The 24,490-nt window shown below is 37.3% G+C and overlaps 1 protein-coding gene across 2 annotated transcripts in view; it reads left to right on the top strand.

Annotated features, from left to right (window-relative positions):
- FBXO11 (F-box protein 11) overlaps nt 1-24,490 on the top strand; it is an 81,727-nt gene that overhangs the window by 23,485 nt on the left and 33,752 nt on the right. For both annotated transcript variants that reach the window (XM_061991553.1, XM_061991552.1), the window contains exons 2-3: nt 19,293-19,420; nt 19,548-19,629. In XM_061991553.1, coding sequence (XP_061847537.1) covers nt 19,293-19,420; nt 19,548-19,629 — 210 coding nt within the window. The remainder of the gene's footprint in view (nt 1-19,292; nt 19,421-19,547; nt 19,630-24,490) is intronic.

Raw genomic sequence — 24,490 nt, 5'->3', positions numbered from 1 at the left:
AACAATTCATGAAGGATACTTTAAAGTATCTAGCAGTGCTGAATCTGCTTCTGGCTATGCTTGCACTTCAAATATAACAGACTGGATGAACTGAAGTCATGTAACGGCAGCTTTTTATGCCACTAGCCCCATTATCCCAGCATCAGAGCAGCCAGGTGACAATGTATTCCCCTGGATGATGGCTGAAGTCCATCGGCTGAAATCCTTTTGCATGTTTTGCAGCTCTTGCATATTTTGCCACTTGCTCAGGGGGTAATTGTCTCATTCAGGGGGTAATTGTCTCATTCAGGGGGTAATTGTCTCATTCAGGACTTCTGACTTGTCTTCCTCCTCATAATGTCCCTGCTTCTTCATCTACTTCTTCCTCCTCCCCCTTTGTAGTAGGAGTTTCTTCCCATACTGCAGGGAACACGTAGAGCATGTAGGAATTTGAATAACACCCCCATGTAAACAAATGAGTCAGCATTGTGACCAGTCTGTGTCATTTAACTGTTATAAGGAATCTGTATAACAAATGTGTTTTAGCACACTCTAGTCAGATCTGTCCTTATCTCAAGCCTTTGTACCTCTCTTTGGGTGCCAAAAAAAAAAAACCTGTTGTGGTTGAAACCCAGCTGACATTTACCAAACTGTGCAGGCTGTCAGTCACTCCTCCTCACCTTGCAGGATGGGGAGGAGAATTAGTTAAAGCTTTGTGGGTTGAAATAAGGACAGTTTAATAGAAGACCACAAGGAGAAAACAAACAGCCATATCAACAGCAAAGGAATACAGAAAATGAGTGATGCCCAGTGTAACTGCTCGCTGCTCGGAACCCAGCACTTAGTCCTGATGGAACAGCCCCAGAGCCAGCTCATTCTCTTTATATACTGAGTATGAGGGCAGTATGATATCAAGTAGCCTAGCCACTGCCCCTTGCAGTATCTTGGGAAAATTAACCATATCCCAGCCAGACCCAGGACACTGCCATGATATTTTCCCAGAACATCACTATATTGCAGTGCACCTGTCTGTTACCAGTGTCCATTGTGCCTGTTGACTGGAAATAAAGATTCATTCCATCATAGTTCAGGCATTGGCACATTTCTCATCTTGGGCCAAGTATCAGAAATACACACAGCACTGACAAGAAATAATTCACTGGCTGTGAAGTATTAAACTTCAAAGATAACAGCCTGATTCAATGTCAGGCTTCATAGTTTTTCAATCATGGTTTGACTGATGCACCAAAATTTCTTTGTGCTTCTTACTTGTTACTCCTTAGTGGTGACATGTACTCTGACACTTTGGGGAAAAAAAGATAATGTCAGCCAGCTGCTGTACAATGACAGGGTTTTTAAAGGTGTATTCTATATTCAAAGTAGCTGGCATTCTGGCTATTCTGGTTGGAATCCTTAGATTTCACAGTGTTTTGAGTAATGCCCACTTGTCCAGCCTTTACTTAGAGCACTGAGAACCTGTGGGCCATGTATTTTCTTCACAAGATTAACTGCTACCCAAGGACCTTTTGCGGGTGGTGTGTTTCTGAAACACATGCTTGCTTGTGTGGCATCAAGATGCTTTTGTTGTCTTTGAGATGGTTGGAGAACGTGGCCATTCTATCAAAATTTCAGTTGCATTGTAGTGAGCATGACTATAAATTGTGCTAGTTCAGTAAAGAAAAATGTGAGGTAAATGTGGTTGATGAAATTAAGGACTTCTGGTACTGAATTAATCTTGTAAGCCTTAGAACAAGGTAAAGTAATTCAGATCAAACATTGGAAAGGGAAGTTGTCTAGATATGCTTTTATTATCACCAGCAGTTTTCAGTGGAATTTAAATTCAAAGGAGTTAACAGAAAATACTTACTCTACCCTTGCTGTATAGCAGCAATGTCTGAAAGAAATAGTAACTTAAAAAATATAAGCAGCAATGTCTTTTAAACCCTTCCCATGTACATTTGGAAGACAATTATTTATGTGCTCCCGAATTGGGTAGGGTATCTCAAGAGGACAGTAGCCAGTTCTGCATTGGCTCCATCAACTTCAAGCAAATCTTTGAGGGCAGAGGTCTTAAATTATGTGGCTGTCATACCAGATGATCAACAAAGAGAGGAGATAACTGTAAGAATGCCAACAGGGATACAGAGATGAGGTCCTTGTTCACGTAACCCCAAAACACTGCATAGTCAACGTGCAGGTATAAGCCAGTGTGAAAACAACCTAAACATGATTGCATCTTATGTCTTATTTTGTCTTGTTCAAGTCCTGCTTGTAACCACGTCCATGAGCTCTTTAGGCTAAGTCTGGGTTTTCCCTCCCCTGCTTTTAAGTATTTGAAGTGAGTCAGTTGGCTGTGTCTCCAGGTGCTACTGCAAATTAAAAACAGTGGAACAATTGAGTAGTTTACAGGTGTGTCAGATTGCTAAGTTCAGAACAGGTGAAACTGTGATGGGATGATTTGATGAAGGAAGCTGAAAGTAAGACCAGGATTACAAAAACTGACAGAAAATAGGGCCTTATAAATTAAATTTGCTGATATTATATAACCATCTTAGTGCAGCCTGTAGATTCATTAGTTCGAGAACATACTTTGTAAGAGAGAGTGATTGCATGTGGCTTCACTTTTAGAAAATTGGCTGTAATTTAGAGTGAAGGTGTAGGAGGTTGAATATATTATTACCCTGATTTCTAGCTGCTGTGATATTGTTTAGCAGGTGAGTTTTTCAGTGTGTTCAGCCAGTATGTGTTCTGGCACACTTCAATTTACAGTTTCATAGATCCTTGAAACCATGAATTGGCACAGTAGAACTTCTTGATTTAAAAAAAAAAAAAAAAACAAAAAACAAAACATTTTTAGACACTGTGAGCCTACAAGAATAATATGGAAAAAAATCATTACCTCTTTTTATACCAGGAGGATGTTTGCAGGTTTGTACATAAATGGTGTACAGCAGTAGTAACTATTTAGTCCCAGATGAAAGGTGGAGAGGGTATATTGTTTTGAAGATCACTCTTAAGTAGGTGGTGCTTGTAAGCCAAGTATATAATTTACTGCAAGTGCACGAGATGGGTATAGGAAGAGAGCAGAGCACGCTGCAGTTGTTTCTGCTGGATGCCCATCCCTTCTAAGCTGCAGGATAGCTAAATGTGCACTGCCCACGGCTAAGTGCCCAATAGGGCTGCAAGCCTCTGCTCAGGTTGCTGTGCCCAAGAGGGCTTTACTTCTGCCCAGAGATGGGAGGTTATCACTGCTCTAGCATTTAATTTTGAAGTCTTAACTCTCTTAAGGAATATCTGTTGGATATCTTGGACTGTATCTCTTAACTCGAGTGGTAAGGGATAAATATTTTCCTTTGTAATCAACGCTTTTATTTTTGTTTTAATGAAGTTGGAGTAGTGTAAATGAGATCACAAAGTCAAGCAGCAGTTTTGTTGTTTCTGCTGGGCTGTCTTCATACCTGCCTTGCAGGGTGAACTCATGTATCTCTTACCTTTTGTTGAAGTCTTTAATGTGATGTGCTGGTTTTGGTATGACTTGGAAAAATGAGGAGGGAAGCAGATTTAGTTCTCCTGTTTAAAACTTCTGCAGATCGCCTTTGACCACCTTCTGTATTTTTTTAGTAGATATAATTAAATAAATGGAAGGTTATGTTTTCATCAGTTACTTATCAACATTAAATTTTGTAAAAAGTTCGCAACTACTGTAAAGTAGCCCTTTAGCTAAAATAAACATAGTGTGTTTTAGGCTTGGTGATGTTTCACTTGCCTGATCAAGTGTGTACCCTGTGATGTTTTACAACCTAACTCCTGGTCAGTATGTTTGGTAATGGTCTTTTTTCCCTGTAAAGCTCTGGGCCAGGACAATGATGAAATGAGACAAAGCCTAACAGTTGAGAGGGAATGAGGTAATGTATATGTTATGGAAATCTAAGCAGAACACCTTAACAGGTTGTATTTTAGTACTTTTAATCAAATCTGTACATTATTGTGCTGAGGATGTTTTGGTTTAACTTAAAATATTTTCATTCTTTCATAATAAGTTTGTTGCTGACAAAATATATTTGATATAGATTCTTTGATTGCTTAACGTAGTAATGCTTGTCAGTGTAGAAAATAGCCACGTGTATATAGCACTGTAAGCTATGTGAGGCTGTGTAGTTATACATGGGTATGGTTGAAAATGCTGTGGCCTGTATTCTTATCCTAATGTCACGATGCCTGGAATTATTGCATGTGTGGAGTTCTCAGCAGAGTGAAATTGATGCTAATTTACTGAGATTTTTATAACAAAACATTCCTTGGGTGAAAACAGTTTGATTGGAGCTTCAATGTACTAGTGAAACCATATAAGAGGAAATCTAGAGGGTAAGTAGAAGTCCTGGCATGTTTGGCAGGAGTGGGAGAGCTGTTACTGGGCTGATGAGAATGTTGGAGTCAAGCAGTGAATTAATTGTTGTCTGACGATACCTTCTCTCTTTGCTGGCTATTTGAGAAGTCTGGGCCTCTAACTTAGATAATCCTTCAAAAAATGTCTGGAACAGACTTTTGAGCTGATGGTCTTTTACTTGTTTTACTTCAGCTCAGATAAGCCACGTTAGCAAAGCAATGGCTGCCTTGGAAAGGGCGCACAGAGTTTGAAGACTCTACAAGCTCTCCAGACAACCTGTTGTAGCAGTGCTCAGTCACCCTCACACAGAAAGAAAGAAGGAAAGAAGGAAAGAAAGAAAGAGTAGTCTATTTATGTTCAGATGGAAATATTTCTTTAGTAATGTTATTCCAGGGCTTAAGTGCATTCTCACCTTACTTGTGTAGAGCTGTAAGTGAACTTTTGCAGAGCTTTGGGCCAAAGTATTTGTTTTTATTTTAAATAATGCTTGAGCTGTTTATCCTCCAGAAGAGATAATTACCTATAAGATTATTTATCATACAGAACTTACTTGAATGTTTTTTAGCCATGTGTCTTATTAGTAATACAGTGTTCACCCTTGATGTTAATACTCTTTATTCCTGCAACCTTTTAAGGATATAGTCAGATGACATAAAAACCACAAGAAAATTAATACTTCCAAGTGGCAGCTGTCCTCAGCTGAGGTATTGCAACTGATCTCGTCTGTTGACGTACTAAGTAAAATCAGTTTGACTAAATGAGAGATGTTTATCTTTTCTGGTGGCTCAGTGTCTTTGGAACTGTTCCAGGGCTATACACTTACGACTCTTCTCTTAAGATATGTATTTTTTTTTAATATATAAATCAAAATTGTCTGCAAAAGAATGCCTCGACAGCTATGGATATACAAACAGCTGTGTTTCTGTTCTATATGTATTTGTTTAACTTCTCATCAACACTAAGAAATACTAAGAGGGCCAGGATGAAACTGCATAAGATTGTTGGGAATACAGAGGTAGAAGAGGAATCAGCACTAGTCATAGGATGGAGGGGAACGACCCCATGCTGCAGCTGCTATGGGAAACTTTGTCGTATTTTTTTCCTATTCTTTATCTGAAAAATAAGTCAGGAAAGGCAGGTAAAATAATCAAAAAAGGAATGTAATGATTTTTTTTTTTTTTTTGCATGTGTTTGTCCACAGACTCTCGAGTGTCTTGCTCTCTAAATACTCCTCTTTGTGTATATGCCTGAGAGAAAATATGTACACAGATAGTGATGGAACTGTCCAGACATGAAAGAAAAACTTACGTATTAAGATGGTCAATTTTATAGATAATTTTTTTTTTTTTGGCATGGTGATAAAGAACACTTCTTCCTCTTAAAGCTTCTTTAGATCCTTATGGCCTTCAAGCATAAGGATTATTTTTGGTGGCTGTTTCAGTCTGTATTTTAATGGCTCACAATACTGTGAGCTCAGAATTACTGTGTTTAGTGAAGGGTTTTGAGAGTCTGGAAAGGGCTGTGTTGTTGGACTTTCTCCAGTCATACCATTTCACCTCTGGGTTTTGTTGAGCATATTCAAACAGCTTTTACACTTAATACACATTATTATAAAACAGTTTTTTATATAGAAATTTGCCATACAGAGGAATGAGAAACTGTAAAGAGTTTGTAGGAAGTACGGTGGGTAAGGACTTCAAAATGAATTTGAAACAAATGACAGAACCATTCTATATGGTCTCAAAATTGGTGAATATCCATAACTGAAAACTAAACAAAGTGGGAATTTAGGTGCATGAGAAGGAGGACCTGTTTATTCAGGTTCTACTGTAAGTATATGCAAAGACTGGACATAAAAGGCAATGGAAAGAGGAAGAACAACCCTGTTTAAAACTTTCAGCACTTCTTGGATATTTTAGACAGTATGAAATATTAGTAGTTCATCTTGATTTTGTGACTTGTGCTTACTCTCGGGTAACCAAACTTACATTGCCTACTTGAATTTTGTCTCTTAATGTTGTTAAAAAAATACTTGAAATGCTGATAGCAAGCATCTCTTTTATTAGGAGGAAAAATAAATCTAATAGACTTTTTTTTAAGATGAGTTTCCATATTGGTTGGTATAACAGAGCTTTAGCCAAATTGAGACCATGACGAAAACAGTTGAAAGATGCTGAGTAAAGAAGCTAGACTTTATTTTTCAAAATGAAATTGTCAGTAGTCAAAGGTAGTTCATTAAGATACAGGGCATCATCTGCAGTTTTAAACGAGAGCATTCACTGTAAAAGAGTCTCAGTTTGGAAACTCTGAGTTTAAGCTGTCTTTACATTTTACTTCACAATTCTCTCAGGAAAAAAGGTATTTATAATTAGTTACCAAAAGACATAATTAATAGCCAAATACAATTTTTGGGGGAATTTTTTTTGTTTTTTTCCCCACCCTATCCCCATTTACACCTTGGAAATTGCAGCTGCTGATGTCTTAGTCTAAGTTTTACGGAAAACTGAGTTCCTTTGTCAAAATCAGTTGCATTATGCATTAAAAATAGGGATTTTTTTCCTGAAGTTCAAGTACACTTGAATATACATACTTATATGTAAGACCTGCTCACAATGTGAGATGACTGTTAATAGAAAATACTAATGACAGCTTAAAGCTTTTCCTAAGTAGCTACTTAGAAGTTCATTGATGCAGCGTTTCGTGCATAGTCCTGCTTTTGGTGGTAAAAATATATGGTAAGTCTGCATCTGACTGCATGTTTCCACTGCAGTTGAAAACAAGGGAAAGTTACACATAAATGAGTGTTGTAGAGTGCTTGATTATGAAGTGCTGTGGAATGAGTTGGATAACTAATGTGTATAGAATTTAAACAGAGGGTTTAGGTTTAAAGAAAGTATGTGTCTTTAAACATGGCTTAAAAACCCCTCTTTTTAGAAGGAGAAGACAAACAATGAAGATAGACACTAGGATTAGTATATCCAAAATTATGCCATTTTATTTTCTAATAAAAAAATGAGGATGTAATTTTTTTCCCCTCCTGCAAATGTCCAAGAGCAATAACTGCTGGATTGGGGTTCTTGGAAGTTCCTTACTCCACAAGCCAAGGAAGAAGAACAGAGTGTCCTCCCTCTGCTGCGATTTCCCTGAACATATAATACAAAACCTTGTTTCCAGCTCTCCTGGTGTTTATTTTGCAACACATTAGCAATGGAAAACAGACAGACAAATTCTTCCAATTTGTATTTATGTAATGTATTAATATCTTAAAACCTGGTAGAAAATCCATTTAGTCATATCTCCTGGAGTGGATTTGAATAGTTCTCTGTACAGGGTTTCCTCTCTTTCTCAAAGGAGCTTGGGTTTAGGTAGGTTGTTGGGCCTTTGTGCGTAGTGTTTGGTGTTGATAGCCATTGACTGAGTCTTTTTATGTACCTCAAACTTAGATTTGAATTGGAAGTGGCCTGCTACACTGGTGTTTTATAGTTTGATGACAATTTCTTTAACCCATCTGAATAACAGATATGCTGGTAAGTAACTAATGAGTAATGTACATTTTCTTCCCATGCCCAAACATTGCTTGTTTTTCCCCACGCTGTTTTCTCATAGCCATTTCCCTGAAGCTAAACAGAGCCATGCTTTCCTGTTCTTGTCAGGCACCTTGGAGTTTGTAATTGAAGTAACAGAATAATAGGAACAGTCATTTAGAAAAATTTTTAGCCATTAATGATCAGAAAAATTAGACTTAGTGTATGCAAACCTTGCCACAGTTAGTCTTGTAAAATTCGGCATTATTACAAAGTACGTTAGATACAACATATGTTCAACTAATCCAAGGATAATAAATGTTCACTTTCTTTTGTGTGTATGTGTTTGTGGCATAATTACCACTGAATAGCCTTGCTGATAGTCAGATTTAAAATAACTATATACTGTAATCGGGTGCTGGGTTGATGTCTTTCTTTTTGGTGAGTAAAATAAAATATTTCTTTTTTTCCTTCCCAGTCTGTAGTGTATTTTATTTTTGAATGTACCGTTGCTAGTCATGTTGTTCATATGACATTTCATGAGGGGCTTTGGAGTGGGGTTTTCTATGAGGTTCAGATTTTATGGGGGGAAGTTGGGGTGGTGTTCATTTCGGCTGTAATATTTGAAATGTGTAAATGTTGATTGTAGTACTTGGGTGGGAGGAGAAAGTATTTAATGTCATTGTAACAGAGGAAATGGCCACCGGAGGTAACGGAATTTGTGTTCCACCTTTTGCAGCTCACACAGTTATCTTTTTCTAGTGACGTACTCTTGGATATCCAAAGTTGTATTATTAGTTCAAGGTGTTTTTTCCTCCCAGCTATCTGCCGAAGTTACAAGGTCAAGCTTTTACCTGTGAACTGTTTGGTGTTCTGCTGTTTGTTCCAAGACTGATGGTTGGTGTAAATAACTACTGCAGCTGAACATGACTTCTTGGTACAGTATGTATTTGCGCATCTATACCAATAGGTATTTCTCCAGAAAATGATGCTTCATAGTCTGTTGACTTGTATAGTCTCTGAAGGTTATCAAAACGTTACCTGGGACCTATAGAAAGTCAAGAATTGAACCAAGATTTTCATGTTGACTCTCTGTTTTCGTACTTTAAGTCGTACAAAGAGCTTAAGTTGGTGGTTCCTGGTTCTTGATTATTATTCTTTTCTTCCTCTAATGTAACATAATAGCAGGATACAGAAAGGGAAGAGTGACAACCAAAACCAGTAAGATTTAAAGTACTGTTAGTGTACTTTTTCTTTCTCTTGCTTCTTTCTTGGAGGAACTAATACTTGTTGTGCCCCCTCACCTTCCTCCCCAGCACACAAAGAACTGTCTGGCCTTTTTTTTTTGCCTTTGCTACTGCAAGACAGGTCCATGGCAACAGATCTATGGCTACCTTTCCTTGTCATGACAGACGTTTCAGAAACTCTTTTAATTCTGAAGAACCTTGGGAAATTCCTAGTTTAGTATATCGAAACTGCTTCTTGACATAATTAGGTTCCAGCTGGGCCAATGTATTGATAGATGTCAGTCAGTTCTGATATAGAGTCCATATAAGGCAGATGGCTTTGCATGGCAAGTATGTCCAAATCTGCTACTACTCTTAGTAGCAGGAGATAGATTTAATTTTTTTTCAATGACTGTGTTACAACAGTGCTCTGCAGATGTGTCGTATGGCAGAGGAATCTGTGGGAGGATTTCATTTCCTGAAAATTTGGTGAAATTATTGTGCCCTGAGATTACTTTACTTGAATTAAGCTTGAATAGTTGCAATAGGATTTAGTCATAATGAAACTTGTAGCTATGTGGATTGTTTCACTGCTCATAAACTTTCCTGCCCTATCAAGAGGAGCCATGTTTCTCTTAGCTTGCCATGCATCACAGAAAATTTCTGCAAATGAATCAGTTATGGGCCATAAAAAATTAGAAGCGTAAATTGTAGATGCATTAAGTGAAAGCCCTGCATTCTCACTGAATTTACTCATTCCTGTAACTGTGGATTCCCCCTGTCCTTCTTTAAAGATACCAGAAACTCAAATGAGAAATTAATAGTGTCATGCCTGTTCTTTAGTTCCAGCAGTGCTAAAGGCAGTTACTCATGCAGCATGAGATTAGGCTGGAAATAATTGCCACTGGAAGTTAATAAAACCAGGAATTTACAAACTTATAATTCGTTTTTTGGAGTTTACGTGTATCAAGAATATCCAGACTTACTCTTATTACAGAATGTGAGCTTTTTGCTTCATAGCTCAGCTACTCTCTACTTATTGGAAAGAATCTATCCTCACAAATAACTCATATTAATTTTACATGTGCTAGTTATGACATGTGCTTGTTAGTGTTCTAAGAAAAATGTTGTCTAGCCTGAGCCAGGCTCTCAGACAAGATGGAAATACTGGTACTGGTTTGCCTTAATGCCTGTTCCATGAAACTAATTTATTTAATTGTCCCCGCTGACCACAGTCAGAGTCTGTGTCTTTCCAGTACAAAAGTTTTGGAGGCTGGTTTTCATCCTGTCAATGTGCAGCCATTTTACTGCCAGCGTAGTTCAGGGAAGCAAGTTCTCTGTTGGTTGGATTTGCGTTTTCTCTTTGTTTAATTACGGTGGCTGCATAGTGGGATCATTCCTCTGTGCCACCAAGGTAAAGTGCACAGTGTTCTGGTTGCTTTGGTGTTACTGTCGGAAAATCTGTAATTTCTCCCTGTCTGAGATACCAAAAGTGGGATGTTTGTAGGAAGGAAGAGGAAGAAAGGGTTTGTGGTTCTTGTTTTTTTTTGTTTGGTGTTATTTTCCATCACAGTAGCTCTGAGGGTAAAGTCATGGGGTTGCATTCTTACCTGTATGGAGTAATCTTAAAATACTACTTGAAGTTAAAGTATGATGGTTATTCAGAAACATGCTTTAGGTCAACTGTGACACTGAATAAAATGAAAATACTTGAACCTCTTTCAGTGTGGTTATATTGTTGTTATTGGCCAGGCTTTTCTAATGAGATGAAAGTTGCTGGTTTTCAGCTGGAGAAGGAGATGACCTTTAAGAGTTGTAACTTGACTTGCTCTGACAAAGTGATGGGACCAGGTAGAAATCGCAATTAAATTGTTCCTAGCTGGAAAATTGAGTCAGTAGTCAAAACAGACAGAAAAAAAGAAACAACTTGTAGTAATAAAGTCTATTTTCTTTACTATCACTCAGAAATGTTATGAGTAAAGGCTCTTAAACACTGTATATTCCTGAACCTTTATTTTCACTAGGTTCAAGGAACCATCCAGCACGGCCATGGCTTTGAAAGTATTGCTTTATTAATAAGGAATGCACCCAAAAAGGGATCCTTGTCCTTTCTCAATGAAAGCTTGTCAGAAGAGTCAAGCTGCCTATTAAGCAGGAAGGGAAATTCCCTTAAAATACTTGCAAAGCAGCCACCTGGAGATTTGTTTATTAGTTTGGTAAATATTATAGACCATGCTGTAATACAGATATCATCAGTTTGGGAAAACAGTATAATTTTTAAAAATACCAGAGGTAAAATCTATTTTCTTGTTCTAGTTTGTCGATACTATTGTTTGAAACATGCCAGTGCTGATTATTAGAGCTACTTATTCTTAAAGAACAAAAAATCTTTTTCTATCAAGCACGTAGCTGAAGTATACAGGTATTTGCACAATAATTCTGTAGGTCTAATTAAAATGTGTGTGTGTTAAGATAATTTTCTTTTAGAAATTCAGTCTTTAACCTAGTGTTAAATAGCTCTTTTGGGGGAGTGGCTGTGGAGAGAAACTAGAATTTTTAATCAAATCCTACTTTATCGCTTTCTGCTCCTGGCTTCTGAAAAGGAAAATATTCGTCATAGTACCTAGAGGGGTTTTTAACTAGTGTTCACGCACATTTTTTGTGCTAGATGGTTTTAGACTACAAAGTCCCTAGTGAATGAGGTTAAGAGATGAGAGTAGCTGGTTGTGACAGTTGATAATTTTTACAGAAATAAAGCTGGGGACAAATTTTGGGCTTGCAGTCAGTTTATCTTTCCCAGTTGTCTCGTTTCACTTTGTCTACTTTGTGCCAGCTCTAAGAATTTAAGTTTTTATGTTGTGTATATAAGCTGTATTTTTAGTATGCAGCATTTTGACGGCGCTAGTTGACCTAGCAGACCTCTGAGGGAGTGTTTGTCTCTCCTGTCTGATTTGAGTGACCTATGTAAGGATTGCTGCAGTGGACTTCACAATGTGCTGAGGAGAAAAGATCGGATTCTTAGATAAAAGTTAATTTCCATAGGTCCTCTGAATAACTGAAAAAATAATTTGAGCCTTAAGAAACTCTCTGTGTAGATAAAAGAAGTAGTTACTTTTCTCCTTGTAGAAAAAAAAAATAAATGTGTTGTAAAACTAGCATGAGCTATTGAGCAAATACTAATAGAGTTGGCTGTCTGATCTATTCTTATTTTTTAGGCCATCGTGACTGCACAACCCACTTCCAAAGAATAATATGCTGTCTCATTTGGATATCTGTTTTTAAAAGCTTAAAATGTAAAATCAAAAAAGGTGCTGTGTGATTCTGGAGGTGGGGGGTGGTACAGGATGTGTCTTGGGTTTTTGTTCTTACACAAGTACCAAGACTTCTAGTTTAAACCTTTTTTTTATTCCCCCCTTGCAATTTAAGAGAGAATGTCCGTACAGTAACAATTTTAGGTATTCCACATACTTCTTGTTTATTAAAAACTGTTAAAAATTATAATAACATTGCATGTTGTTAGGTAATTAAGTAAGAAATTGTATGTATATTTAAAATATTGTTGTAGTCAATAATAGTTACTGTTGTCTTAGTTGTTGCTTCCCAGAAGGCAGACTCTCTTTACTCCATATGGCATTCAGTAAGTCTGATCTTTCTGTAGTCTTTAGGAAAGCGTACATTTTTAATGTTAGGTCTCTACCCTTTCCAAACTGAAAGTCTGCTCCTCTGAGTGGAGATGTGTCTTTAAATCTTCTTGTTCTGTCTCTTCCAGTTTCAAATAACATTGACTCCTGTCAGAGATTAATCCTTCTAGTTGACTTGTGCCATCAGAACCTTATAAAACTACAATATCTTATTGCTTGGAAAATACTGCAGAGTTTCTTTTGATAATGATAATTAAAATATATTACAATATTTATTATGGTAGTAGTTATTTATTTGTGTTAGTAGTAGATGAGTTTGCAGCTGCTCCTTATTTTAATATCAAGGATTTTTAATGTAAAATGAAGGGAGTTGCTGTATACATGTCTCCTGTTTCTTTTGGTGCCTTCCTTTGGCTTTTGAGTTTTTTTGAGATCCGCTTCAGAGAAGTGGAACTTGACAGCAAAAGACTACCAAAATGGTCTTGCCTTCAGGACACGTTGGACCTGGGCTCAGTGAACTTTTCATGTCATCTTTCTCAGGTTTTGAATTGTATGTTTATGTCTTTGGGGTTTGTTTTGTTGTGGTGGTACTTCTTTCTCTTGGGAGAGATAGATACATAAGTAGCTCTCAAAAGAGGATAGTCTCCATTTCAAAAGAAACCTGCCATCTATGATTTAACCTTTAAATGCTGCCTGAATCAATGAGAAAGCCTCTGCAGATGTGAGGAACTTCTGCTCAGAGATAAGGAGTAGAATGTGCCAGTTCTGTCCTCGGTATCTTTCAGGTTTTGTTACTGAATTTGCGTTTAAGTGTCAGCCACTTGTTGGGAGTATTTGCAGGAACATAGGATGACTGCCAGTCACACTTACTGATATGTTCATTTATTTAACAACTCACTCCTAGAGTTTTGCTGCTTAAAGAAATGCTGTGGTTGTGCTCTCTGTTGGGATTTACAATTTGTTCTGGAGATGTTAGTATTTTTGCAGTTGACTGTATGTGCAAATACAGAATATCTTTCTTGTATTTCTGTTTTGTAAGTTTTTTTGCCTTTGTTGCTATCTCTTTTTTTGAGTACCTTCCTTTTCTACTGTCCTAAATGTGTGTTGTCTTTTCATCTCCATTGCAATTTTAAGTTAATCCAGCAGTGAAGTGGCTGGAGCTGTCATCTCACAGGTTATCAGTATGCTTTAGCCACATTTTACCAGCTATATGGCAAGAGTTGCTCTACCTAAAACAGCTGAACTGTATAAAGTCACATTTTAGTTGCATTTCTTAGATTTTCCTCTATTTGTGAAAATGAATAGTATTGGAATTTTTTGTTTTCATATGTTATTTCATTCTGAAATGGCACCAGTTCTACTTAGGACACTATATGATGAATTCTTGTTGCTATTGAAATTTGTTTGATAGGTAAGATGAATCATCACTTCATTCAACTAGGTTTAATATAGATTATTTTTCAGAGGTGGTGTTGTAGGACCTACTTCCAATTTGATGTGGATTTTTCTGTTTTAAATCTAGTTTCTTGCTGTTTTCTTCCCCCAGTCTGCAGGAAAAAATACAGTGCTGTGTCTGGGAATACCTGCCACCCCCAGCATTTTGTCTGTCTTGACTACAAATCTTTTGTTCTCTTCTCTCCATTGTATTTCGGGAAGATTTGGAAAAACGGCCCCAAAAAGAGAAATTTCAGTGTTAAAAATAAGTGATTAAACTGTACAGATTAGTGTGTGAGCTTTCCTTCTTTGAACCCCCTAGCACCATTTTTTTTATTTCTGGTAAGAGTGTATTTTAGAACTTTTAAATACTACGTGTATATGTATCTTTTATAGCCTTACTTTCTTAAACAAAAATTGTATACTTTTAAAAGTGTATAATTCTGTAGTGTTTCGGGAAGTGCAAGGTGGTTTTGATTGATTATAGTAGTTGACAGAGCACCAGATTAATTTTGTTTTTCTTTCCCTACTGGAAGTATTTGTGCTTGATGGTCTTTTGTGGATGTTTCAGCTTGTAGTGTTATGGTTCAGGTTTCATAAGCTGTTTTGAGCTATTAGATAAAATACTCATAATTTAAATTTAGATTTTGACCTGTTAGTGTCACTAAGTTCAATAAACATGCTTTTGTTTGAAATTATTTAATCTTACTATACAATATAATTGGTGTAAAATATTCAGGTAAATGTTTATTTGAGTGCAGATGATATTAATTTAATATCTTAAAGCTGCAAATGTATTGACTTGCTTAAAACTGACAGCATCTGGCAAGCATTTCATCAGGTATTTGCATGAGGATATTAATATTACATACACACTTGCCCAAATTTGTTTATTGACTTTTATACTTCTACCATCAACAAATGTGATTATAATCCCTTTTTGTTTATGTTATTAGATGCAGAAGCTGATACTGTTTCACTTTAAAATAGTTTTTAAGAAGTATTTTTGAGGCACTGAGGTTGATTTTTCTGCTTTACAGCAGATAGGTCTGTCATGTGAGTGGTGATTTGGTTTGTTTTTAGTGGATGATTTTGAAAATACAGCTCTTGGAGTTCTCAGTTTGTATTATGAGCGTTATCATGTTACTTGCTCAGGGAATGTTAATGTGTAGTCTTCAGGAAGTACTAGTTTGTGAGCAGCATTTTTCTGGTAGCTAGCACTGTAGCTGGTTTAGTCTGATCAGAGCTGACAAAGGAGCATTTGGAAGGCTAAAACCAAGAACCAAGTCTACTTCTGTAACCGATTACTAAAGACTTTCAGGTCTCCTGATAGTGTTTCACTTGACAGTAAGTACACAGGCTGCGTTTGGAAGAATATTATCAGTTGGTATTGTTCCTGAAATGTTAGAAATCTATGCAGAAGCTGGTCAGGCCCCAGAAGTGTGATAAGCTGCTGGTGGACAGAAGTCATCCAACTCTCATTATCCTTCTATAGCCAGCAATTACCTATGCACAATTAGCAGGTTCATGGCAAGGCTAGTCCTGAGACTCTTGATTCCTTGAAGCACTCTCGTCTCAGTGAGCCACTGTCACAAAGTGTGAGCTACTGTCATGATATGTTCCATGTGCAGTGCCGCATGGACTGGTGCCTCCAGACTAGCATTGCTCAGCAGTGATGGGCACTTTGGCACGTGTGTGTCCTGGGTATCCTTCTTGCTTCCCATGTGTTGTGTGTGTTCATACATTACCTGGGTGTGCTTCTCTTATCTTCCTTACTGTTCCAGTGGAAAAAAGGAAGAAGTTCAATTCTTCTGATAACCTGCTGTGAATCTCAGTGAATGTGTATATATCCATTAATGTTACCTGTGCTAGAAGAGTGATCTTCGAACAGGACTCCTGCCATCCTCCCAAACCCACTGCAGGAAAATGAACACACTCTTTTTCTGCTTATCCAGTCCTTCATCATTTCAGCCAAACTGACCTTTACCTCTATTTTCCCCCACAGGCTTCTTCCTTCTCTTTCCAGTAATAAAATGTTTTATCCTTAGTGGCCTCCTCAGGTTTACTTCTAAGGGTCTGATTGGGGCTCGTCTCTGCTCTTTTCATTGCTATCTGAGGGATCAAAATGCTGAGCTTTGATTTTTTTTTCTTAATTACTTTTATTTTTGTTTCCCCCCCCTCCGTTTTCTTTGCATATTATGCTGTCGATGTGTTTCATGTGACAATTTTGAACTCTTCTACTGACCATCCAGAAACAGGGGGGAAAACCCCAGTTGTTCAAACAGTCATTTTGTGTCTTCAATGCAAAGTAGGGGAAAAGGCTTAAGACACTCAAAATCCCTGAGTATGCTTCAGGGAATATTAGCAACAGAAATCATAGTTACTGTATCAGACCTTAAATAGAATTAAGGGGTGCAACCCGCTGCAGTGTTTGAGTACATTTGGGCATTTTGTTGTGAAAGCGCCTTGCGGCTGGTGGTGGCTCCCTGAATTCTTCCTAGTGGGGCCTTTTTCAGATCCACAGCTGCTTTCCTGCTCTGGCCCGCAAGGGAAAGCTGAGGACTCTGCTGTAGCAGCTTCTCTCTTCTGCCCGCTGATACCTTGTTAAATTGTGTCATGCTTTGGCCCAGCTAGCACAGAAGCACCACGACAGTCTCTCGCTTGGTGACCCTAGCATGGGATCTTATTTAGCAAAATGAATCTCTGCCCTTGATGCGGGGTCTTTAACGAAATGCAAACAAGTCTCGGCTTCACCAGTCCTCTCTGTAGAATGCAGAGGAGTCTCTGCTTCAGCACACCTCCTCCTCTCTTTCCTCACTGACCTTGGAGTCTGCGTGGTTGTTTCTCTTCCCACTCCTTGCACCAGCCAGAAAAGAGGAAGGGACAGAAGAAGAAAGAAATAGGAAGAAGCCTTCTCTTCCGATTTCTTGTTAAAAAGCGATCATGGAGGCATCTAATTGGCTCAGCCTCAGAAGTGGATCTGGCTCAGAGTTGGGGAGAGTTTCAAGCAACTTCTTACAAGAGCCATCTTTATAGCCCCTTCCCCCTTACCAGAAAAGGCTGTCATGTCAAACCATGACAAGTTAGAATATTTTCAATTGGAGATTAAAAGAAACAGGTAAAATTAGGCAACTGAATTGTGAGCGGGAAGTGAATCTACTCTGGAGTCAGTAGCCTCCCCCAGGCATGCAATGCCAACACTGGGCCAAACACTGCTTCCCAGGAAGAAGCATAGCAGTTCATCTGTTAGTGTCCTTTAGGTCTTTTGCATAATGCATAAACACTTGGCTTTCATAGGCAGAGAAGTGCTCAGAGGCTAGTGAGGTGTGCCATGTAAGTAGCAGATGGGTAGAGGGGAGGAGTGAGCTAGCTTCTGGTTGAAGTTATGGAGGTTGCTCTTTTTAAAAAAGTGGTGTTTTTTTGGTAGAAGTTTAATAGTTCACTTCTTTCCTTAAAAACCTGTGCTATTGCTGCAAAAGAAGTGGTTCTTCCCAATTGTGTGGTCTTAGTCCCCTCCTTGTGGCTGTGCTGAGCTGGACCAACTGCTGTGCTGGAGGAAGGCTAACTATAGAGGTGCTTCTCTCAGGGTTATTTTTTGGGTGGATTGATGAGCTGATGATACTCTCCTGGATTGTGCTGAGCTGACTGTGTGAAGTTACATGCATACCACCAGCTAACTTCATCTTTTTGCCAGCTTCTGTCCTGTATGTAGATGTCTTGGCTATTTATGATACGTGGCAAGGTTTGGCATTTATAAATGTTTGCTAAGATAGAGGGAAAATTGGGCCAAGAAGAGAGCAGGAGGACACTGAAACAGCTTTTTTTTAAAAGAATTTTGTTAGTTAACTGTCACTGATGTTGCAGCTTGGGCTATGATGGTATGCATAATCCTATGTAAATGCAATGTTTTGTAGTTTATGTAAAAAAAAAAGTGCCCGACAAACAAACAACCTCAAAAAACCCCAAACCTTAGGAAAATGACGGGATTTAGATCTTGAAATGTAAAAGAATTGTTAGAATTTTTTAAAATTGCTTTTCTTTGAGTTTAATATCTGAAAAGTAGGAGGAATGTTATGGTGGTGGTTGCATGTTTTTTGTTTGACATCAGCCTCTTGTCATCCTAATATATTCAGGAAAACTGCTTAATCTACAGTATTGCCTTTTCTGACTGTTGTGTTTACATCATGTGTTATCCTGCTTAAAAATGAAAAAGCAGTTAAAACAAAAAGGAAATTAAAAAATCTTTTCTCATGGTTAAGCAACTGCAGAAAGTGTACCATTTACTGAAGTGGATCTGGGCTGTATTTTCTTGGTGTTTTGTTTTGGTTGGGTTTTTTTAGTTCTAGCCTTTTTAAAGTACTGATGCCTTTCTGTGATGCTAGCTATAGAGTGTGCAGTGGTAAATAATTATTCCTTGCTTGTTTCAATTACATTCCAAAAATAAATAAACATGGAAAATTGAAACTAGTGAATCAAAAAAACCTTTCAAAGTTCCATGCATCTCACTGTCTGCGTGTTGCGTTGTTGTTGTTAAGAGCAGGGAGAGAAGACACTCTTTACTTTTCTAAGTATAATTTAGACAAACAACTTGTATTTAAATCTACCTCAATTTTACAGGATTTGTGTATGGCCCGGGCTATTCCTGAAGTGTTTTTGAAAATTCTGCCTTTTGTATTTTGTACTAAATGCTATGTTTACTACAGGAATACTTGATAACATCTGGTTAATAATTGAAAATCCAGAGTTTCTTGTTATGCTGAGGTAATGAAGTGATAGAATTAGCACTATGAACTATATACTTGCAAAAGCATAGGTTTCTCTTGTTGTTGGGTTTTTTTTTTGTTTGTGCTTTGATTTTTTTAAAGTAACATTTGTTATAGCTGCTGTGTACATATGGAGAATGTAGGCTAATTCATGTGTACTTTCTCATGTAATTTGATACATGCTGTATATATTAATTTTTGCTAAAAGTTCTCTGTGCTCCAGCACTTCTTCCCCATCCTCCTGACTTGAATGTATTTATCTGAAAATTTCTGTAATATTTTTCTGGTCTAAAACAAAATTACAACTCTAATTAGCAAATTTCCTTTTTTGTTGACAGATGATGATGTACCTGCAGATATGGTTGCAGAAGAATCAGGTCCTGGTGCACAAAATAGTCCATACCAACTACGCAGAAAAACTCTTCTACCTAAAAGAACAGCTTGCCCTACAAAGAGCAGTATGGAGGTAACTTTTGGGTTATTATGTTTTTAAGTGTCAAGTAAATCTCTACTGTCTCAAGAATAGAAAACTAGTTGGTACTTTTAGTAACTTAGCTAAATGACTGAGCTAATTCTTATTTATTTCATTAAAGGGTGCCTCTACTTCAGCTACTGAAAACTTTGGTCACCGAGCTAAACGTGCTAGAGTATCTGGAAAATCCCAGGATTTATCAGGTAATAATTTTTTTGTGTAAGTAAGAGGTTGGGGAATGATGACATTTTGATTTCACTCACACACCGCCCCTGAACTTATTTTTCCTGCCTGTTCTCCAGGTAAGAAATGGTAGTGAAATACAACTACAGACTTGTTCTGAACTTCAAATTTGGAAGCATGATTTTAATCTGATATGTAGGATTTGGTCTTTTGGCCTTCCTGCTTTACTGCAGGCATGTTGGCTTGGGTTTTTTTGGGTTGATTTGTTTTTCATTCTGTGGTGTAGCTGTATCCAGGCTACTTATTGTTAGAAGCAGCGATGCTGCAATGGTGCAGCACTCTGACTAGGCTTATTTACAGTTTCTAATATTGATGTATTGTTCCAGTATATTTTTTAGAGGCAGCTTGGGGATGTCATTATAGCACGTCATTGTGGAGAAAGTGAGAGTGTTTGCACATGTTTATAACTAAAAGGTACACATATACCTACATAGATACATGCACATTTCACACACATATACAGTATATGTACCTTGTATAAAAAACCCATGCAATACATCTGTATATATATTATTTATGTGTGTATAGATACATATATTTTTTGTGTACGCACATTTTATGTATATGTACACAGACATATATAGGCACACATATCCTACTTGTTTATTCTCTACATGATTTTTCACTTTCTCTGCTTCTACCCCTTTTTGTTTTCTGACACACTCTTTAGTTCCAGGAGATTTACTGTCACTTTTCCTTAGAAAATCAACACCCAACGCTTGCCAACTCCTATTGATGTGGTTTCTGTTTATTTTCTTGGGTTTTTCAGCCCATGTCTCTTTTGCATTGTGAATTAAAACTGAGCAGCTGGCACAAGGCTTTGGTCCATTTTCAGTGCTTCTGTTGAAGTCTGCTCTTTCTGGCTTCTCACCTTCTCTGCAGTGTAGATTTTGTCTTTCAAACCCTCTGTATCCCTCTGTTTTATTCTCACCACTACTGCATCGTTCTTGACTATTCAGCAACTGTTTAAGAGTCATTTAACCTCAGATTTATATCCTTGAAATAGCCAGAACCAGCTGAATGTCAACCCACATCATTCTACTTCCAGTTTAATTTCCTGATTTGGTATCTGAAGCATTGTGGAAAGTTGTCTTGTCAGTTTCTCTTGCCAGTTCTTGGTTCTTCTTCAAGGTCCTTCACTTTTGATGTGTTCCTCATATGTGTTTACTCACCTCCTTGCTTTAGTGAGGGTATGTAACTTTACTTGAGTCCTGTGGTATAAATTACAGTGTGAATGACACTAATTTTCAAAGGAATTCTCCACGCTTTTGCTGTGCATTCCTTCTGTTACATTCTTGAGCTCATGTGGGGAAAGTACTGGCATTGTGGAGGCTTCTGCAGCATGGAGTTACTGGAGGAATTGTATTGATTGTGTAATTGAACTTTTACGATTGTATTCAGACCAGTCACAGTCTTAACTAGGGAGTGTCCTTCTAAACCCATTTTCTATTAATCTCTTTCTTATTATAAATGACGGTTATTTTTTATTGTCCTAATTGAATGTTTGAGATGTTCCTTTAAATTTGTACAGGTATTGATTGCATTGAGTTTTGTTTTGGTGTTTTTCCCCAGGTTTTTGTTAGCATAGATAATGATGGCTGCTGTGACTGAGTTGTAAGCTTGAGACTTTCTGGATTGTCATCAGTGGAGATTATATATTCTCATCTGGAACATAATAGCTGTTTATTTTAGAAATGTAGGTGAAATACAGGCATGGGACTAGAAATATAGTCAAATGTCTTGATGGAGAACCGTTGTTCTTATTTGTACTCTGAACTGAGGAAAATTTGGTGGAGGTGAAAGGAGAAATGCTAGTCGATTAGAGTTTCCAACTGGAGTGGAGCCAGTAGTTGGAAAAACAGAAGATTTCCTTATTTTAGTACTGATTTCAGAATTAGAGCTGCTGATGGAGAGTTGATATATTTTTTTTTTTTCCCTGTACAATTTGAAATAATGACATGATTTTTTCTATTATTTGTCATCCTCCATTTGTAATTACCTCCAGTAATCTCTGCAGTGGGCAGGGAGTTCTTCAGTCCCAAGACAGAAGTATTAGTGAATATACCAAAATTTTGATGGGAAAACACATTATAGAAAATATGTAAATACTTTTTCACTTGAAACCTTAAATAGAATTAAAAAAAAGAGAAGAAACCAAAAATTTAGATAAGAAAAAGGTATGATGGAGCTGTGCTGCAAGCATCACGAATGACTGATGAACCTACGAATTCTGCATTGATTTGGCACCTGTAAAAAACATTCATAGCTCTTATCTTATTGATCCAAATGTTTGTGTTACATGCTTATACAATATTTCTCTATTTACACATTTTAAATTCAGCATATCCTATTTCCTAACACTACCTAGACTGTAAATACGTGCTTCTGCTTACCAGAATATTTCAGTCTTCAGTATTGCTTGCCTTCTCATGTCACTTTAATTCAGAGTTTTAATGATTTGATGTACTCTTCCTATTTAAGATGTAGGTTTTCTCCCTCTCTTGCTTTAAGATCCTTACATTTGCATATCTGTCTTATAGTGGGCTGTTCTTGGTGAATTTTAACAGTCTTTAGAAGACCTCAGTTTAGAGACAAATTTTAATTTTTTTATTTTCACTGATCTGCAGAGTTGCAGTAGATAGTCTGGGTTACTACATTCTTCTGTGCTTTGGGTACATACAGAGCTGATGTTCACAGATATTGTTGCCTTTTAAAATTTATTTTTTACTCTTTCCATTGATTTAGAAGATATTTTACAGAACACTGCATGCTATGATTTCTGACATATTTCTACTTCTTAACAAAAAACTGTTTTTACTAAATGCTTCTTTATAGAACAAAAGCTATTTATCTCCATCTTCTCCACTAAAATGAATAGAAAAAGGTATCCATACAGGAGACAATTTGGGATTCGTGGGATGGCATTTTCAGTCTTTGTACAAAGAAATCTGTCTGCTAAATGATCAAAATTGAAACGCAATTAGCTTCACACATATGGTGTAGAAACAGAATGACATAACCAGCTGTATTTCTAATTTTCAATTGTCTGGTGTATTAACACTTTATTAAAATTATAAATAGTTCAACTGTCAACTTAGGGCAAAGATAAAGATTGACCTCCTGCACTCTGTATTTATTCTTGTCTGGTTTTAACAGTTATTTGGAAAACTGTAAGGGTTTTTAGAGAGGTATATTGGTTTTGTGTTTTGTTTTTTCTTAATAGATTGTAGCATTTTTTGCTAAACCTTTGATTTGTCAGCAGGCATAAAACTGTCAGGAGTAGCAGCACATTAATATATCTGATTTGGTAGCCAAAGGAACCTTTAAAATTGTTTTGGCTTATTTTTGTAAACAGGGAGGAAGAACATACCAAATGTACTCTTGTGTTTAAGGATTACTAAAAGATAACCAAAACATGAAGTGTGAATTTATAAAAGAAAAGCAAGGTCTCTCTTGAACCCAGAGGATATTAAGTCTTCCCATTAAGAAGCAAATTAGGTTTTTTCAAATTATACTGGAGAATTCCACCTAGTAATCACTGTATCGGTGATTTGAGGGAAGAAATCTCAAATTATCCCCTTCTTAATTCAGCAGAAGGGCAATTTAAGTTACATGACCCCCTTCTGTGGGATTTTGGATAAAGATGGGTGAGGACAGAAAACATCTGTAAAATTCTCATCTTCATTTTGCAAGCAGTGCCTAAGTTTCCAAGTAAATACAACTTGAAAAATTGCAGGAAGAGTATAGGGTATGTTACTGTGGCTTTTTTTTCAATTGGATGAAGTGTTTTTAACACTATCATAGTTGGTCCCTGCCCCTTGCAGACAGGAAACACATCTGGATTTCAATTTCCATTTTTCAGATAAGGCCTAGGCACGAAAATGGGAGTGTGAACAGTTGAGCAGTGGGGAGGTAACTACACTAGTGAACTTCCTTGTTCAGTGAAAAAATGAATCAAGGTCCTGACATAGATAAACCTAAAGGAAGAAGAAATTCTGCAAATTATTTGAAGAAGTAACTGATTGTCTTGGGAAAAAGATCAAATTGTATGCCTCAGGAATTTGTGCGTTAAAAGGAGAAGACAGGTCATGAAAGGCTTGTGAGGATTTACTGCTTTGTATTCACAACGTCACATTTCAACCTGTAAGACAGTAGAAAACTGTATCTCCACATCTAACTGGAAAGCTACCAGAAAAAGATGGATTCAGAAGCAACATCCAATTACCTTAAATGCATTTCAAGAGTAATTAGGACTGTAGAATTAAATGCTGCTGCTTGTTTGACACAGGAAGGAACTTTTATATTTGCAGTGGAAGAGGACCTTTTTAAAAACCAGCATTGGTTGTGCATGTAACATTTTTTATGATAACCAATCATTCTCACTTTATGGACTGCTGGTAAATGTTCCTCAGACTTTGGACTTCCCATGTGTCTCTAGAGCATAAGGCCTTTCCAGATTACTTGTTTTTTATTAGTTACTGCCTTCAGCCTGGCTTGCAAAGACTCATTTTTGTTCTGTTTCTTGAGTAAAAAAATTTCTTTCAGCTGGCTTTAATAATACTGCTGGTGAAGGGAACTGTCTTGGCCAGCTTCTGGGTGCTCGTTCCTGCCTCCTTCCTTGTGCCCATGCTAGCATTTCTGTACCACAATGAAGTGTAACAAGGAGCTGATCCATAAAAACATTAGTTTGGAGGAAGATGGGTAAGAATTGGGAGTGGGGTGGAGGGAATCTGTTTTATTCTGTCTGTGATGACTATCATCAACCTAAAGGATACTTTAGGAGCAAATACATATGGGCGTGTGGAATGGTGACACTCATTC

Source organism: Colius striatus, chromosome 2 (assembly GCF_028858725.1).
Source record: "Colius striatus isolate bColStr4 chromosome 2, bColStr4.1.hap1, whole genome shotgun sequence".
Taxonomy (NCBI): Eukaryota; Metazoa; Chordata; class Aves; order Coliiformes; family Coliidae; genus Colius; species Colius striatus.
Note: the sequence above shows the minus strand (reverse complement) of the source record. Positions and strands in the feature narration are given on the sequence as shown.